This window comes from Pongo abelii, chromosome 1 (genome assembly GCF_028885655.2).
Source record: "Pongo abelii isolate AG06213 chromosome 1, NHGRI_mPonAbe1-v2.0_pri, whole genome shotgun sequence".
NCBI classification, from domain to species: domain Eukaryota; kingdom Metazoa; phylum Chordata; class Mammalia; order Primates; family Hominidae; genus Pongo; species Pongo abelii.
This window is the reverse complement of record NC_071985.2, coordinates 5,252,465-5,272,516: the sequence shown is the minus strand read 5'-3', so window position 1 is coordinate 5,272,516 and position 20,052 is coordinate 5,252,465. Positions and strand designations below refer to the sequence as shown.

Genomic DNA, 20,052 nt, shown 5'->3' with positions numbered 1-20,052 from the left:
TAGAAGATTTCCCAGAATGGAAGAAAAACCTAAACTTTCATATTCAAAGGGTTCACCAACATTTACAGGATGAACATAAAAAGGACTACAGACTGTAGTCCTACCTCGGAGAGGCTGAGGCAGGAGGATCTTGGGCACAGGGGTTCAAATCCAGTCTGGACAACATAGCAAGACTATCTTTAAAAAAATAAATTTTTAATTTCAAAAATAAATAACAATTTTAAAAAGGACTGTAACTCATCCTCCTTAAATTTTATAATTCCAAGGAGAAGGAGTCATCAACACAAAAAGCTTCTGGAGAACAAAAACAAGTTACCTACAAAGAAATGGTTCATATTAGCATCAAATCCCTTATCAGTAAAACCGATTACTAAAAGGCAGTGGAAGGAATGCAACCTTCAAAATTCTGAAGGAGAATTATTTTAAACTTTAATTCTATACCCAGCCAATGTATGTATCAGGTGTGAAAGTGAAAAAGACGTTTTTTTTTGTTTTCTTTTATTATTATTATTATTATTATACTTTAGGTTTTATGGTACATGTGCGCAATGTGCAGGTAAGTTACATATGTATACATGTGCCATGCTGGTGCGCTGCACCCACCAACTCGTCATCTAGCATTAGGTATATCTCTCAATGCTATCCCTCCCCCCTCCCCCCACCCCACAACAGTCCCCGAAGTGTGATGTTCCCCTTCCTGTGTCCATGTGTTCTCATTGTTCAATTCCCACCTATGAATGAGAATATGCGGTGTTTGGTTTTTTGTTCCTGCGATGGTTTACTGAGAATGATGATTTCCAATTTCATCCATGTCCCTACAAAGGACATGAACTCATCATTTTTTATGGCTGCATAGTATTCCATGGTGTATATGTGCCACATTTTCTTAATCCAGTCTATCATTGTTGGACATTTGGGTTGGTTCCAAGTCTTTGCTATTGTGAATAATGCGGCAATAAACATACGTGTGCATGTGTCTTTATAGCAGCATGATTTATAGTCCTTTGGGTATATACCCAGTAATGGGATGGCTGGGTCAAATGGAATTTCTAGTTCTAGATCCCTGAGGAATCGCCACACTGACTTCCACAAGGGTTGAACTAGTTTACAACCCCACCAACAGTGTAAAAGTGTTCCTATTTCTCCACATCCTCTCCAGCACCTGTTGTTTCCTGACTTTTTAATGATTGCCATTCTAACTGGTGTGAGATGGTATCTCATTGTGGTTTTGATTTGCATTTCTCTGATGGCCAGCGATGGTGAGCATTTTTTCATGTGTTTTTTGGCTGCATAAATGTCTTCTTTTGAGAAGTGTCTGTTCATGTCCTTCACCCACTTTTTGATGGGGTTGTTTTTTTCTTGTAAATTTGTTGGAGTTCATTGTAGATTCTGGATATTAGCCCTTTGTCAGATGAGTAGGTTGCGAAAATTTTCTCCCATTTTGTAGGTTGCCTGTTCACTCTGATGGTAGTTTCTTTTGCTGTACAGAAGCTCTTGAGTTTAATTAGATCCCATTTGTCAATTTTGGCTTTTGTTGCCATTGCTTTTGGTGTTTTAGACATGAAGTCCTTGCCCATGCCTATGTCCTGAATGGTAATGCCTAGGTTTTCTTCTAGGGTTTTTATGGTTTTAGGTCTAACATTTAAGTCTTTAATCCATCTTGAATTGATTTTTGTATAAGGTGTAAGGAAGGGATCCAGTTTCAGCTTTCTACATATGGCTAGCCAGTTTTCCCAGCACCATTTATTAAATAGGGAATCCTTTCCCCATTTCTTGTTTTTGTCAGGTTTGTCAAAGATCAGATACTTGTAGATATGTGGCATTATTTCTGACGGCTCTGTTCTGTTCCATTGATCTATATCTCTGTTTTGGTACCAGTACCATGCTGTTTTGGTTACTGTAGCCTTGTAGTATAGTTTGAAGTCAGGTAGTGTGATGCCTCCAGCTTTGTTCTTCTGGCTTAGGACTGACTTGGCAATGCGGGCTCTTTTTTGGTTCCATATGAACTTTAAAGTAGTTTTTTCCAATTCTGTGAAGAAAGTCATTGGTAGCTTGATGGGGATGGCATTGAATCTGTAAATTACCTTGGGAAGGATGGCCATTTTCATGATATTGATTCTTCCTACCCATGAGCATGGAATGTTCTTCCATTTGTTTGTATCCTCTTTTATTTCCTTGAGCAGTGGTTTGTAGTTCTCCTTGAAGAGGTCTTTCACATCCCTTGTAAGTTGGATTCCTAGGTATTTTATTCTCTTTGAAGCAATTGTGAATGGGAGTTCACTCATGATTTGGCTCTCTGTCTGTCTGTTATTTATGTATAAGAATGCTTGTGATTTTTGCACATTGATTTTGTATCCTGAGACTTTGCTGAAGTTGCTTATCAGCTTAAGGAGAAGACGTTTTCAAACATTATATTGACAAGTACCCACACACATTCCTCCTGAAAAAGTTACTTCAGGAAGTACTCTAGAGAATGGTAAAACAAATCTAAAATGGAAAGATGTAAGATCTAAGAAAGTATAGAATTTGTCCAAGAATTAAATCAAATAACATGATGTTAGTTGAGCATCATATCCAAAAAGAAGTAACGTCATACTAGAATGTCAACAAACAGTATGATTAAAAAGCTGGATAACCAGGTGACATAATGAAGGCATGAACTCTTCCACCAACGGGGGGTAAATGTGGCAATTAGAAAATACAGGATGTGAGCCAAGATTGCACCACTGCACTCCAGCCTGGGCAACAGAACAAGACTCCATCTCAAAAAAAAAAAAAAAACAGAAGATACAGGAAAAGGACCAGTGCGGTAGCTCACACCTGTAATCCCAGCATTTTGGGAGGCCAAGGCAGGCAGATCACGAGGTCAGGAGATAGACACCATCCTGGCTAACACGATGAAATCTCGTCTCTACTGAAAATACAAAAAATTAGCCCGGCATGGTGGCAGGCGCCTGTAATCCCAGCTACTCGGGAGGCTGAGGCAGGGGAATCACTTGAACCTGGGAGGCAGAGGTTGCAGTGAGCCGAGATCATGCCACTGCATTCCAGCCTGGGTGACAGAATGAGACTCTGTCTCAAAATATAAAATAAAATAAAATAAAAATAAAGAAAATCCAGGAAAAATAGCCACAGTCCAAACTAGAAACCAAATTAAAGTATGGCAGCTCTGGAGTACAAAGAGAGTGTAAGAAATCCATTTGTTCTCCAATGAGAACACATGGACACAAGGAGGGGAACATCACACACCAGGGCCTGTCGGGGGTTGGGGGCAAAGTAAGGGAGAGCATTAGGACCTAATGCATGGGGGGCTTAAAACCTAGGTGACAGGTTGACAGGTGCAGCAAACCACCATGGCACATGTATACCTATGTAACAAACCTGCACATTCTGCACATGTATCCTAGAACTTAAAGTAAAATAAAATAAATCCATTTGCTCTCTAAGAATCTCATCATACCACTTTGTTTAGCCATATTATTTATATAATGTAATATTTTAAATGCTTTTCAGAATCAGCAAGTGTAACTATTATAAACCCTGACATATAAAATAAATGTTATAGCTGAAAAACTGGAAAGGGAATGTGAGGAATTCAAGGGAAAGATGAGGAGGAAAGCTAATTTTTTTTACAACTTATAAAGTGGCAAGTTTAGAGACAATGTCTGAACACTCTAAAGTTAACTGTCAAACAGATATAAGTGTAATCATAAAGGCAACCAAAAAATAAATAAAAGGAAGAAGGCAGAATCAGTATTAAAAGTTAAATCCTTCTATTTTTCACAATGGGGAGATATTAGGTTACTAAAGGTTAAAGTTTAGTATATTATATAAAAAATTGGCATAATGATGAGAAGATTAAAAATAGGAAAAAAGTTCTAAAATGATTCTCTCTGACAAAGGAGGTAGAAAAGATAGGGAGATTTTTATTTTTCATTTTATACCTTTGTGTGTTATTCAAATTCTTATGTTTATGCAACTATTCATCTCAAAATAAACACATACACTTTCCCTGACTACTACAGGAAAAATGATGGGAAATTCTTATTCATCTTTTTTTCTATAGTCCATGGACTAAATACTTTCTATTATGGTATTTCAAAGATATAATTAATTAAACACTCAAGAATCATCCTAAACCTTTGATAAATATGTGGAGATAGCAACAGCTTACACTGTGTTAGAACTGTCAAAATACATCCACAACCATCATCTCATTTAACCCTCAAAATCATCTTGTGAAAGCAGATTTTAGAGATTAGTAAAGTAAAACTCAAAAAGGTTCAAGTGATTTGCCATCCCCCTCCAAAAAAAAGTAGAATAATATAAATACGTTTAAAAAGTAAACCAAAAAAGCCTTTATAAAGCACTGAAATCTGAAAATGCTTTCGTAATTTACAACAGGAGAATGACATTGAAAGAAATTACGCTTGACAATAAAAATGGTCAGGCACATCGGAAAACAGCTGGGCAGTTTGTTAAACATACTTCTCATAAAGTTAAACATACACTTACCATATGACCCAGCAATATCATTCCTAAGTTATTACCCAAGACAAATGAAAACACATTACACAAAGACATGCACTCTAACGTCCAGACTCTTTATTCGTACTAACTAAAAGCTAGAAGCAGCCCCAATGTCCACGAGTGATTAACAGATAAATTGTGATATATCCAGACCATGAACTACTACTCAACCATAAAAAAAAGCTAACGATATACAAGACATGGATGAATATTAACAGTATTATGCTATGTAAAAGAAATCAGCCATAAAAAAACCATGTATTGCACGATTCCATTTATATGAAATTCTAGAAAAGCAAAATTATAGTAACAGCAGATAAAGTGGTTGCCAGGGTTAAGGGATGAGGACTGGCTGCAAGGGAGAACAAAGGAACTTCTCGGGGTAATGAAAATAACCACTACATCGCGATCAGTGTTTGTTACACTACTGTATATCTCTGGCAAAACTCATCAAATTATAACTTTACATTGCTTAATTTTATTATGTAGGTTACAACTCAATAAGGCTCATTTTAAAAATAATCCATAATCACATTTAACTATAACAACAGCTTTTCAGCATAGGTATTTACTACAGACCTTCAAAAAATATTAAAATCAATATTTAGGAGGGAACTTGTAACCATAAAGTAGATATACAGGAACTAAAAGGTTCTGAGAATGGAACAGTCCTCATCCTACTCAACGTGGCCATGTGGGTAAACAGTAGTTGCCTAGCAACTAATCTAAACACTAAATTTCTAATAAATACATTGACCACATAAGCAGGTGATCTCAGATGATTAACTGCTTTACATCGAAGAGTTCTTCCTTTAATAATAAAAAATAATAATGTGCTTAAGTTATTTATCTAAAGTAGGAGTGAACAAGGTATATTAAACCTAGATAATGAAAAATAAAAATATGACATTAAACATAAACATACACACACAAAAAATCCTTGTCCTCATTTGGCCTTTTATGTCAGGACTTTACTTACCAAATTTATGGGATTAATCCATGAGTTTGTGGGTGAACCCTTTCCCCTTTTCTACTTTAAGCCATTCCCCTACAACCATTCAAACTGGCTTAATTCTCTTATTTATATATTTACATGTGATTAAATGCATATGGGATAGTACTTTTACATATATTAAATGATTCTAAAGATATCTCTCCAGATTATAGAACCTGTAGACACCACAGAAAAATACAACACTTTCTGTAACATGCATACACACAACATACCAGAAAGTCAAACCTAACTTAACTAGACTATAAATGCTCAAAATCAAGAATTACAAAGAAATCCCTTAATAACAAGCAAATTCCTAACACACATGTTAAATATATCATTTCTCTCTTACTAGACACAGCATGTCACAGTTTAACAGCATCAGAAAAAAGATCAACTTCTAAGACACCACTCACTGCTAGCACTCTTACCAACCGTATTATTTTTGGTTTGTGGAGCACTTACCCCTCTTCTGAACCCAACCTTCTTTCACAATGGTAACATCGCTCATGATGACTCCCCTCTGAGCCCCCAGCTTGGAGAAATGGTACTTTGTGATATCAGCTTTAGGGTTGGGATTCTCTGCTGCTGCTGCCCTTCCCTCTCTCTAGTGATGACTCAGCCTGGAAGGAAGTATTGAAGAAAGAATTTCTTTTTTTCCATTCTTGCAACTCACAGAGCAATAACAAACAACTAATTCTTTGTAAATGTCTTCAACTGGCCTGACCTCACATAAAAGTCTGGCTCTTCAAACTGGGGAACTTATTTATTAAATAGTTCTATAATGAAAGCACTTCCCTAGTCTTATGACCAATTTCAAATGATAGTGAAACTTTTAACCTAAGAGGCTGCAACAAAAAAAGTCTTAAGAAAACCAGTCACGCCTACCCAAATAATACAGAAAATTTGTTTGGTGGTGTGTATTTGAGGTGAAGAGGGAAGAGAATGAAAGTTAATTGCCCTAAATCCCTGTAGTTTCAGAAGCAATTGTGAATTTTTTTTTTTTTTTTTGAAACGGAGTCTCACTCTGTCACCAGGCTGGAGTACAGTGGAGCGATCTCTGCTCACTGCAACCTCCACCTCCCAGGTTCAAGCGATTCTTCTGCCTCAGCCTCCCAAGCAGCTGGGACTACAGGTGTGTGCCACCACGGCCTGCTAATTTTTGTATTTTTAGTAGAAACGGGGTTTCCCCATATTGGCCAGACTGGTCTCGAACTCCTGACCTCGTGATCCACCCGCCTCAGCCTCCCAAAGTGCTGGGATTACAGAAGTGAACCACCACAACCAGTCATAATACTTTTAGTGATATAAAATACAATGTACCAAGAAATCATCATTTATGTATTCTTACTCTGCCTGTTCCAAGAAATATTTTAAGGAGATTAAAAAATAATTGATTTCATATTATGTACTTATTATAAAGTAAAGTGAAACAAAGGGAATATGAAAGTAGAAAAAAAATTGAGTATTCAAGATGTGCCAAGAACTGTTACAGGTGATTCCATCTATTATTCTTACGTGATCTTGATGACCTTATGAGGATACTATTAATTCCATTTCACAGATAAGGAAACTGAGGCTCACACAGATAAACCAACTTGCTCGATTTCAACACACCTCCTAAATGTGGAGCCAAGATCTGAACCCAGGCTGTCTGACTCCAGAGCCTGCATTCCAAAACTACACTGCCTTAAGATAAAAAGAAGTCAGAGTAAAGGCATACATATTTGGGAAAGATACGTCACAAATTTGGCATGGAGCTCTTGGGAAGACAATGCAAATAAGAAAACACAATAGGCTTTCCTATTTACAGTATCCAAAAAAAAATTTTTTTTGAGATGGGGTTTCCCCCCATCATCCAGGCTAGAGTAGAGTGGTACAATCATAGCTCACTGCAGCCTCCAATGGGGCTCAAGCAATCCTCCCACCTCAGCCTCCTGAGTAGCTGGACTACAGGCAGGCAACACCGTGCCTAGCTAATTTTTTAAAAAAAATTTTGTAGAGATGGGGTCCCGCTATATTGTCCACGCTGCACGAATTTTTTTAAAAAGCAAAAAAAGTTCCTCAGAAGAAATACAACTTTTCCTGGGACAAAAATCGAATTTATCCCATGGGTCTTCTTCATAAGATGTGCGGGAAAGTCCTCAAAAACATCCTCCCATATACAGCAATGAGTTTTACAGGGGCATTGCTCATTGTCACTCTCAAACTAAAAAGGAAAATGCCAACATAAAATTAGTAAATCCATTTGCACAGAAGAGGACCAAAAAATGTGGTCCAGGTACACCAGTGTTACGTGGTCAAGAATCATATATTTTAGATAACTAGAAAAATGGACAGATGGACTACACAAACATACTCTCTCAACTTGGGTTGTGATAAATGATACATAGCAGTTAAGTTCAGTGTTAGACTCCCAACCTAGTGCTAAATTAGACTACAGGTCTTTCTTCAATGCAAATTAAGTGTGGAGCCTAGCAGTTCAGCAGTCAGGAATCAAGACTAAACATTCTCTAGACAGCCTGACTAAATAGCCTGACAAAAGCTACGTAGCTGAATGCAAGACCACCAGCCTCATGTATTATGAGGTCACAGGCAGAACCTATAGGTAAGGCTGAGACTCCTCAAAATCACCATGAGTCTGTTGCTGTAGAGTGCAAAAAGGGATATTAGCTTGTAATCCCAGCACTTTGGGAGGCCAGGGCAGGAGGATCGCTTATGTCCAGGAGTTCAAGGCCAGCCTGGGCAACAAAGTGAGACTATGTCCATACAAAAAAAAAAAAAAAAAAAAAAAATTTAAAATTTGCTGGGCATCATGACATGAACCTGCAGTCCCAGCTGCTTGGGAGGCTGAGGTGGGAGAAATCACTTGAGCCCAGAAGTTTAAGGCTGCGGTGAGCTATGATTGCACCACCACACTCCAGCCTGGGCAACAGAGCAAGACCCTGTCTCTTCTTTAAAAAAAAAAAAAAAGGGGGTATTAGAATCCGGATGTATTTTCCCAAAATATATTTGTTTGACAGAATATTAAATTAGAGAAATTCTAGAAAAATAATGAAAATAAAGAAAAAGAGAAATTCTGTGGGCTAGTAAGTGGGATATTCCACAAATCATATTCTCTTGAAACATCACTATTGGCATATTAAAGGTTCTAAAATAAAGAAATATGTATAACTTTATGTCAGCAAAGTCTAAATTTATTACTGTCATAGGAAATGGCCACATAATAAGACTCATTTCACCACACACGTTAAAAAAAAAAAGCCAAAAAACCTTCAATAAAGAATCTAAACATCATTTTAATTTGATGTAACATCCTAAAGAATCCAACATGGCCAACTGCCTACATAATATAGGGCTAGATAAATGAAAGGGTTAACTACTTACACTGCATAAAGAATTATAAGTTAAATACCAGCAGACACTGGTGCATGGTATCTCCAGAAGAGCTGCACTGCTGCCCTTCTCTTTGGTAATACTTTGCTGGTGTTGAGCAAGGGGCTCAACCTCTATTAGGAGCATTCCTGGTTTTGTACTAAAAACTATATAAAATGAGTAAGACACAACTCAGGTCTTTCCACTCCTGGAGTGGGAACGGCAGAGAGAGGTCAGGGTAATACTTAGTAACAACAAAAATAATACATATCCAATAAACATATACAAAATACATGCTTTCCTATTAAAATGGCTTGTATTACAGTATCTTTTTAAAGAACACTAAAAAATTTTCAAAATTGATTCTGTATTTTGAAGTGAACATTTTATTATCAGAATATTAAAGCCGGAGGGACCATCATTTTATAGCTGAAGAAACAGAGACCAAGACAGATGAAGTAACTTGCCCAAGATCAAACAGTCACCAAATGGCCAACCAGGACCAGACAACCAGGCATATGCTATTTACACTCACATTACTTCTTCAGTATAAAACGATACACTGAAATATCCAGACCAACCCAAAAATCAATGAATTTTCTTTTATAACAAAACTGTTTCTAAAAACTAGTGCTTTAGATAAATTTTTTTTATCAGTGCTCATATGTGTAAGATTAAACTGTTAAGATGTATGTTAAATCAACAGGACAGAATTTACAATCTTCATCAGAGGCAGTGAACCCAAGCATACGTTATAGAGATGGCTTTACCCATTTTCACTTAAAACTATTATCAAATATTACCCATAATTTTCAGCTTTAAAAATTGCTCCTGGGTCTTTACCGGCTAAAATGATACATTCTTTGAAAATAACTTAAAAGATGTCACAGGTACACTACTCTGGAATTATGATCAATAAGTTAGAAATAAACAATTATATTGACTAGTAAGCAGCAAACCATGTTCTTTAATTTTCCTACAGCAGCAACACTCCTGCACCACAGCATATACACTGTCCCATTCAGTCTTCCATATTAACTAAAAACAGTAATCCACAAGATGAGCTGGAACTTTGTCATCTGTTTCCAAGGGTAGACAAAAGTTCACCTCCTTCTACAGTCCTAACTTTTCTACAAATGTGTTCCATCCAACGAACTATAACAAAATTTGGTTTCTCTTTTTAGCTTATTGCATTAAACATTTCATTGCTAATTTAATTCTTCCCATTCTTATAAAGTTTCACACAAAATTCTTGACAGATTCCATTTAGATTTTACACAAAACAATTACACTAAAGGTATCTTCATTCAGAACTGACTGCTTGAGAATTTGATGATAATAGTAATGGCATTTGAACATCATTTTATAATTTACAAAACATTTTGCATATTTTACTTCATTCAATCACATTATAATTTAGTAAAGCAATCTGACAGTGCCTAGCACTTACGCGATGCCGGCAAATATGGAACAAATCAATGAGTGGATGAATGATGAAGATGCAGCCTTAGATAACTAACAAAGAACAGGCTAAGCAAACAAATATAAATCAGCAGAGAGAATGGTCTTAAGCCATCTTAAAAATAAAACTGAATTTAAACATTAAAAAAGCACTTATATAGAAATTATAATTAAAATTATAATAAATACTCTGCCCTATTCCTTAAGATATGTTTCCTACAGACCTCCATTAATTACAAGGACTAGAACACAATAAACGTATCTTTTTCACCATTTTTGTTGAGATCAAGTTTCAACTTCAAACAAAACCACCATCAGTACTATAAATATATAGTACTATAAATACATATCAATATATTGATAATAACATATTGATAATATATTTATAGTACTGATGGTGGTTTTGTTTGAAGTTGAAACTTGATCTCAAAAAAAATGGTAAAAAAGATACGTTTATAATATATCGATATATATTATAGCATTAATCTAACCAAAATTATCAATTATGGGAAGAAAAATGGGAAAGAATGGCATATTTTCTTAATGATACTTTTAAGAATTTGTAAAAGATACGTGTTTGCTTATAGTAACCAGCCATTCAATTTTAAGCAAAAAGTAAACTACTTCAAACATCTTTTGAAAATATTAACTCAAAAAATTTGTAACATACATATACTTATTCAGTCAATAAATATGTATTGATTGTCTACTCTGTGAGAAGGATTATTACAGAGGTAAGTAAAACTAAGTGGTTTCTTTAAAAATCTTTTCCAAACTTGTAACTTATCAAAGAGTTTTCACATATATCAATTCATTTGACTCTAAAAAACAAATCTGTGCCATAGTTATTACAGCCACAATTTTGAACCTGTGACCAACTAATAATAACATTACTTCCCCTAGTTACAATAAGTTAGCAACAGGTAAAAAAAAAAAGTGACTACCTTCAAGTCTTCTATCAACTTGGTATGCTTTCTACCAAGTAACATAATATGAACTCTCAAAAACATGTAATTAACATTTGCAAATAGTTCTGAACATTTTTTATCAGATTTTTCAAAAGTCCAAAAAGTAAAATGTTTTCAAATAAATTAAAAATTAAATATAACTAAAGCATCACAAATGAAATAACAGAAGACTAAAAGTAGGTTAACATAAAGCTAAGTCTCCCAACAACTCTGTTTTTTATGAATAAGGACAAAATTCATAGGTTAATAGTTTCCTATAAGTTAATTTCTAAGTTAAAAGCCAGAATACAATTCAATAATACAACTTTCTCTAATCTCTGTGTAATTAATACTATGTAGAATGTATTTGCTCCCCACAATTTTTTAATATTCTTTATATATGATAGCCAAAGTGAATTAGTAAAGGACATCTGAAGTTCAAATACAACAGACTGTTGCAAACAAATGATGGTCAAGGGTAACCACAATATAATTCTGTGGCATTTTCTGATTTCAAGAAGTAAGTGAAACTAATATGTACCATAACAAATACACAGGGCTATATCAAACTTTTAGAAGGATATGAGGGACAAGAAACATTCTGAAATGGAAAGGAAATTCAAGGCAATTTGCTCTACACTTCAAATAATTCCAAGGCAGTCTGTCCTTATTTTCAGAGTTGTTATCCTGTTAAAAAACACATCATATAGAGAAAGTGAGACACATAAACTATATACTTTGGATATCTTTTCTCTCTTAAGAGCACTTTGTGGGATTTTCTTAAAGCTCTTTCTATAGATAACTTCACTGAGGTTCAGAATATGGCAAAATACCTGAATAGGCAAAATTCCTACTTTCAAACAACGTTATCAGTTCTTCCAAACTGCCAATTCTGAAAAATCAATTTTATTAACTTTAAAACATTTCTACAAAAACATGAAGCATTTTCTTGGCCGTTTCCCTACTCCTGTTTAGGGCATCTGAGTGCCATTTCAATCAACATGTCCGTTATTAAAAATAAAAAAGCAACTTGCACTGCATGATATACTTAACATTTTAATTTGAAACTAATAGAAAAATGCTTATTAGATTCCTATTTTACCTAAATCACTGAACAAGCTATTGATAAATTATTCCCTCCATTTCTCATGTAAAGAGTAGGCTGCCTCTATGTGAAGGCATCTATAATACCATGGACAGGTTGGGAACTGCTACTAAAAGAATTTCAGGTGGCCAGGCACAGTGGCACACGCCTGTAATCCTAGCAGTTTGGGAGGCTGAAGCGGGCAGATCACTTGAGCCCAGGAGTTCACAACCAGCCTGGGCAACATGGCAAAACCCATCTCTACAAAAAATACAAAAATTAGCTGGGAGTGGTGGCAGGCACCTGTAGTCCCAGCTACTCAGGAGGCTGAGGTGGGAGGATCACCTGAGCCCAGGAAGTCTAGGCTATGCTGAGTGGTGACCATGCCTGGGTGACACAGTGAGAACCTGTCTCAAAAGAAAAAAAAGAAAAAGAAAAAGAATTTGGTTGCACAGTTGGCCATATTTTTCTAATATACATGTAAAATCATTTTAAAATCTGTCTTGGGAGCCTAATTATAAATTTTTAAAAATCCATCCATACATATAAAATGCAATTGATATACGGTCCATGAAACACCAAGAATCAGCTTGACAGAATTTACCCCCAGATTAAACTGAGCTACCCAACAGGTATGGAATCCCATAACAAGGTTCATCACAATGGTGTATTAGGAAGAGCACCAGAAAGACCAAGAAACTTGAGTCCCTGCCCCACCCAGAGTGATGCTGTATAAGGTCACTTTAATTATCTGTGCCTCAGTTTCCGGAGCCATAAAAATGAAAGTGTAGCATTAGATGAACTCTGAATAGCTTTATAGCTCTTCCAGAGCTAATATTTATGATTCTGCAAGTTAAAATCTACGGATGGCATCATAAGTGAAAGACATGATTATACATACATAGTTCATGTCCTCAAAAGTTTGATAATTGGAAGATAAAACATTCAAACAGCATTTCAACTAAGACAAAATTTGGGCTAAGCTCCGTTATTGGAAAAATACTGTCCTCCTTCCCCTCCCATCCCCTAGTCCCCCAAATATAGTCAGAGGCTTTCTAATACAGATTCCAATATACACATAAAATCCTCCTAAAATCTGTCTTGGGAATCTCCCTAATTATAAATTTGTTTAAATCCATCCATATATATATAGGAATTATCTAATATAGGGAAGAAAAATTATCATTTGAAATTCTAGTGTTTTCTTCTAGTAAATCTTTTTACTTTCCCCTCATAATATTTAGAAATGAGAAATATCTGTAGTTGGTGATAGAGTACTGAAAAGAAACAGAACTAAAAAACACATCAACAAGTCAAGAAGCATATATTAATTTTATCTACCCATTAGTATTCAAAGATTACTTGGCAGACAAAATGAGTTTACATCTAATTTGATGAAAGACTATGATGCTATAATAAAATATGTAAACATTTGAGTTATTTAATTTGGCATTTTAAACAAATGAAAGGGGATGTTAATGGGCCAGTCAATACACTTTTATTAACTTGATGCTATGGAAATTATTGTACCAAATTATGCAAATTTAGAATTGTCACTGTTAACTCTAATAATAGGTACAAACAAGTTAAGAAAAACACTAGAAATGTTGCAGAATTAGGAAAGTTTAAATAAAAGGTATTTTTAGAATGCCACAATAAGTTTTTCTTATGTGAAAACCACTTTCAAAAGTGTAGCAGGGGTTGTTTGAAAGATTAAATGAATACAGGTAAAGCACATAGAACAGTGCCTGGCACATGGCAACTGCTTACCAGGCATTGGTTAGCATGAACTCTAAACTGAATCTAATCCTATCACATGTAAAAGATCAGGACAAAGTATTTGTTGTCGAAGATTCAAGACTATCTTTCAAAAGAAGGTATGCTGTGTGACCAGGATTTAAAATACTGATGCACATGCTGAAAGCTGGAGTAACACAAATCTTCTAACAAAAATTAATTGTATTATTAATGCATATTAACTTAAAAATAAAAATGCCAGTCAGATCACAAGACTGATTTGCTCAAAACAAAATGAAAATGGTTTTTCAGTTCTTGCATTTTGTTGCTCAAATCTAAGATAGTTTTAAATTTTTCTTTTTAACACTTCAAACTTAATCACACTATAAAGACAAGCTCCTATCAAATCATGCTAAGCATCCAACTAACAAGTTGTTAACAGTGATTGCCTTATCTTCCCAAGGACAAATTCTTGAACTAAAAGATATCATAACAAAAGAAAGCATAGCTATCTTTTCACAAAAATACACAAAGTTTAAGTAAAGGCTAAACTTCCACAAAATCAATTTGTAAAACAGGTTCCTCATTTTAAAGAAACGCAGATAGCTGGAAACTTCCACTGAATTTTTATGAGAAAATTTCTCATATGTTTACAACAAAAGCTACAGTTTAAAAAATAAGTCCTTACTTTCCACAAGTCTCTATGCTAAGTTCATTTGCTCCCTAGTAAGTTTAATCAACACATTTATTTAGATTTGCAGTGATTCTGAAAACAAATTACTTCTGACAGCGATTTTCTGAATGAAATGTAAATATTAAAAGTTTTTAATTAAACCAGCACACAGTTCACTCCAGTATTTGTTAAATATAATCTTATTTAAAATATTTTACAGCTATAAAATTAATTTTTTAAAAGTCCAAAGCAAAACCTTAAAGTACTCTGACATATACAACTTAGAGTCGATGTCAAGATTATTAAGCCAAAAATTAATTTTAAATGGGAAAACAATTCACTCCAGTAATAATTATGGAAAGAAAACCAAATGAATACAAATAATAATTTCACAATTTTTGCAGGATTACTTTGGACTATTTTTAAAACGCTGTAAGAAAACATGCTGCAAATCCACAATGCAAACACACAACTGAAAACTAAAACCCTACATTCATCTAAATTTCAACATTGTCTCATTCACGTAATATTTGTCCTCCCTCACTTTAAAACTGGAACTTCAAGCCAATCAAAGATATTGGGGTCAACCCCAGTAAGGAAAACAAAAAGATCTTCAAGTACCATCTCCCTGTAAACTTTCAAGTACTATCTCCTTGGTAAACTTTCCAAGTCAAGATAATGTACTGGCAAAAGGAAAACAATTACAGTCTGGATATATATCTTGCATATAATTGTGCATTAGGTCATAAACCTTGGAAAACTAGTAACTCAGTAATAAGTTGCTATTTTAATTATAAAATATTTTCATGTTTTAGACAACCACCTCCTGGAATGTTTGTATTCGTTTATACATATTTTGCAAGTGATACTCAAGTTCTGAAGACTAATCTTCATTTCCTACACCATCTTTTCTTTATTAATTACTCTTCCACCTTCGGTTTCCTAAGTAAATACATAACCTAAACCAATGAGTTTCACTCATTTGTCAGCTTCAAACACTGACAAAACCCAGTAGTTGCCTAGTGATTTATAGTTCTACTAAAAGATATATATGACCATGCTTTATCAAATATGGAACACATGTCTAAACTGTTGACTTGAGACAACTGCCAATGTATTAACTACAAAAAGCCATTATTTTATACTTTAGCCTCAACTAAAATCAAAGTGTGAACACTTTATTATAGCTAGAAATTACCCAATATAGATACATAGGTTTCACTGTTGACTTTCTATTTGGAAACTTCATCAATTGCAAACTACCAGGCTTTCAACCAAAATGCCACATTGGTGAAATGAGTTGGTTTTATTTTCATAAAAACATTATTTTGATGGAAGAAATGTGAGCATCCCAGCTTTGACTTGTGGGTAAGCATTTCCCCTGCTTTCAGAACATAAACAGTAAATACCGGTATTGGAAAAACCTGGCCCCAACGAGATTCTTTATCTCTAGGCTAACTGTAGATTCCCGGGAAATCCCAAACAAGGGATGGTGACCCCGCCTCGGCGTCAGGGTCAACACAGCAACCAGCTAGGCTTCAACTTTGGGCTCTGAAGGGCCCCACCGGCATCATGGCTGATGCGGACCGATGCGCCGGAGGAGGTGGACAAGGAAGAGGCTGGTTTGTTTACTTGCAGCCAGAGCTGCCGCCGCCGACAGCAGCGACAGCATCACTGGATCAGCCAAACCCAGCATCTTCCGCACATTTCTATTCTTAGCACACAACTCCCAAGCGGATCAAAACCCCACTACTATTAAAAACACAGACAAGCACGTTACCCACCTCCCACACACACCCCCCACCCCACCAGTGCCGTCTTTTCCTGCGCGCCAGTGGCGGGGAAGGGTGGGGGAAAGAAGGAGACCCCGGGGACGCCTGTGCATCCTCGCCTTCACCCCACCCCACGCGCAGACAGCCTCAGCGCCAGGGCGCGCGACAGACGGCTCCCTCCCCCCAACCCAAACACATTGACACCGGCGCTCCACGCGTTATATAACCTCGCCGCCGCCCCCGGTCCAGGCGGGCGCCCCCTCCCCATGCCGCGCGGCCCGGGCGGGGAGGGGCGAGGGGAAGGAGCGAGAGTTGCGCAGAGACAGCAGGCGCCGGGCCGGGGCAGCCCAGACACAGACGGTACCGCTAGGCCGGGAACACCCCTCCCCCGGCCCGCTGCGCACCGCCGCCCCCCAGCTTCCCCCGGAAAGCGGGGGGTGTCAGTGTCAACCGCGCTGGGCATCCCCCGGCCTCCACACCCACACCCGAAGCCTCCGGTGACCCAGCCCCCGCCCACGCCCCCGGCGCGGTGACAACCCAGAAGCCCCCGCCTCACCCCACCCCGCCGCCATCCCCCGCCTGAGGGAGGCAGGGAGGGCGGACCGGGGCCCGGGGCCCGGAGGGAGTGGAGGCCAGGCGGGGAGGGGGCAAGAGTGGGGGCGGTGGCTGTTACCTGCAACGGCGGCGGCGGCGGCTGCGGCCCCGCAGCTGCTCGGGCGGCGGCGGAGGATGGAGCCGGGGGGGGCGGGGGGAGGAGAGGGGGCGACTCGGGGGTCCCCCCTCCCTCCTCCTCCCCTCCTGTCCTCCCCCCACCCCACAGAGCCTCTGGCCTCCTGGAGCCCGGTGCGGCCGGCGGGAGGGCAATCGAAGGGCTGCAGGGGAGGGAGGGAGGGAGCCGGCCGGGCCGGGCCGCGGAGCTGGAGCGGGAGGCGGCGGCGGCGGCGGCGGCGGGAGGGGGAGGGAGGAGAGAGGGCGGCGGCGGGGAGAGGAGGAGGCGGAGACTCTACATGGGAATCGGATATCGGCTACAAATTCATCACCAGAAAACACCGCTCGGGCGGGGGCCGGGTCACGCCGGCGGGGCGGCGGCTCTGGGCCCCGGGGCGCGCCCGGCGCAGGAAGGGGGTCTGCGGCCTCCTCCCGGGCTGCGCCTCGCTGAGGGGACCCCCGCCGCCTCCCCGCCCCCTTCTTCCTCCCGCTCGGGGCCGCCGCCGATCGGTTCTCGCCGCCGCCGCGGGGCTTGTTGTTGACTTTGAGGAAAACTCCTGACGTCAGGGGCTGGCTCTCGGCGACTGGCGGGAGCGGCTTCCCCGCGTCCCCGGCCCTGCCCGCCGCCTCTGCTCCCCTCCCTGCCCGGCCCTCGTCCTCAGGCTTCCCCGCGCCCCCAAACCCGCGGCGCCCCGCGCCCCCTCTCCTCTCGCGAGAACATCCCCCTAGCCAGCCAGAGCCGGGAGCGGGGGCAGTCGCTCCCGGGCGGGAAGTTCTGGGTTTCCCCCTCGCCCGCGTGGCCCTTGGCGGGCACCCGAGGCCCGGGAGCGGAGGCTCCTCGCCCAGCCGCTTCCTCGGCGCATCCACCCACCCGCCCTGGCCGCGGACGCGCGCGCCGCCAGGCCCCAGGCGTCTCCTCCAGCCCGCCGCGGCCCCTCGGGGAGATGGGCCCGGCGCGAGGGCTCGCACCTGGAAGCCCACGAGGTGGGCGGTGCCCAATGAGGAAGGAACCGGAGAGCGCGGAGCCGTCCAGGAGCCGACCCCACCCCCTGCACCTCGGGGAAGAGGGAACCCGGGTCAGTCCGTAGCACGAATCATTTCTGACTATCCCAGGAGACCACGGCAGACCAAGAACACCTCTCCAAACAGCCTTCCGCACCGCTCGCTGCAAGCATTCGTCCACACACGGTACACAGATTGCGGGCGGATCGTAATTCACTCTTAAAATCACACCCTTTTTAGGGATATTCGTTTTCAATGACTTTGGGAAAGCCACGAGGTACTACATTTACTACGAAGAGACCGTTTCTTTATTTTGAAGTCAGTGACTCCTGAGACTGCATTGGGGACACTTTTTTGCACAATGACCATATTTTACCATGCAGCGCACTTCAGAAAATTATAAAAGTTTACAAGTTTTGTCGCTTCTGGAAACACCTGGCCAGCATCCCTATTATCCCGCCACGTGGCTCTAGCCTTGTTGATGTACCTGTTTTCTCCCATTGCAACATTTTTGTTAATGTCTGTGTCTTCTTTCTGCAGAAGAGTTCCTCCTGACATGCACTTCATTCTCTGCTTTTCTATGTCTTGACGACTCTCTGATGGTAGTCACTTTCTTATACTGTAGCCCCCTGGTATTTACATACTCTGTGGTATTAATATTTATACTTCCAGGTTCACATCTTTTATGAACTGCGCATCTGTTGGGATTGTGGACAGGAGTAGGAAACCAAATAAAAGGGTTTTTTAAAAAGTCAGTTTTCTCCGTTTGTAAGGGAAACTTGTTTCCCTGACCACCCTGGAGCAAAATTTGCCATTTTAAGATAACACAGTCCGTCTGAGAGAAAGTCCTGCACCATGCCTTTCCCCTTTTGCCATACTTCCCAGCATGCTATGAGCTGATGAATAAACAGACTGTCCTATTTTCGTTTTATCTATAAAATGTACATAACGTATTCCCATAATTATCAAACCTCTCACAGTCACTATTGGTAAAATTATTGGGTTACAGGTTTCTTGCTGTAAAACACAAAAGTGGGTCATATTTTTATTCCATAGTACCCCAACTTGCTTTTTGTTTTTAAGAAAATAGTCCCTTATGACACCAGCACTAAAAAGAGTGTCTGAAACTTTAAATACTTGACTTTTGAGAGTTGGAGTATCCGGAATTACTGAATTACTAGATATCTCTTATCAGTGAGATGCTCATTTGTTCCCAAATTTAACATCAATATATTTACAAGAACTGAATGTGTCTTATGAGCCATACTACCTCAAAATATTTCTCCCAGTCTGGTCAGATTGCATTAAATCTTGGGTGGATTAAACCCTAAAATTCAGTATGTGAGAATGGATTATATACTCTCGGCTTCATGTATTTGAAGAATTATAAGTTTTTATTTCTGTTCTATTTTTGCTTGTGGACTATAGTAGTTTCATAAGTTTCCATAATAAAAGCCTGTTTGATTTTATTATTGAATTACTGTTAATTAGGGATATTATTTATTTAAATAACGTTGTTCTTTCTCTTAGACTATGCCGGTATGAATTTGGTAGAATCTGCCGATTGTGGTATGTCGGTACTCCATACAGAGTGTGTGCTAGATTTCTTCCCTATTTTGTCATCACATCCAGTAATATGGAGTGCAGCCAGCATGTTCATCCCTGGGAATGTCCCTCCTAAATTTTGCAAAGAAAGCCTTCATTCTTTATTACACCAAATATTCTTAAGATTAACATTTCTCAGTATTAGTTATTATGCATTTTAAGAA

The 20,052-nt window shown here is 39.1% G+C and overlaps 1 protein-coding gene across 4 annotated transcripts in view; it reads right to left on the bottom strand.

The window, feature by feature from the left end:
- The window catches only part of AKT3 (AKT serine/threonine kinase 3), a 359,588-nt gene extending 341,319 nt beyond the window's left edge, over positions 1-18,269 (bottom strand). For 2 of the 4 annotated variants that reach the window (XM_054550203.2, XM_054550198.2), the window contains exon 1: positions 5,990-6,147. In XM_054550203.2, coding sequence (XP_054406178.1) covers positions 5,990-6,035 — 46 coding nt within the window. In that variant the 5' untranslated portion in view covers positions 6,036-6,147. Of the gene's footprint in view, positions 1-5,989; positions 6,148-17,246; positions 17,386-18,250 lie in introns of those variants that run through there. The other 2 variants (XM_054550183.2, XM_024234045.3) reach the window with 2 other exon arrangements.
- Positions 18,270-20,052: the final 1,783 nt, after the last annotated feature.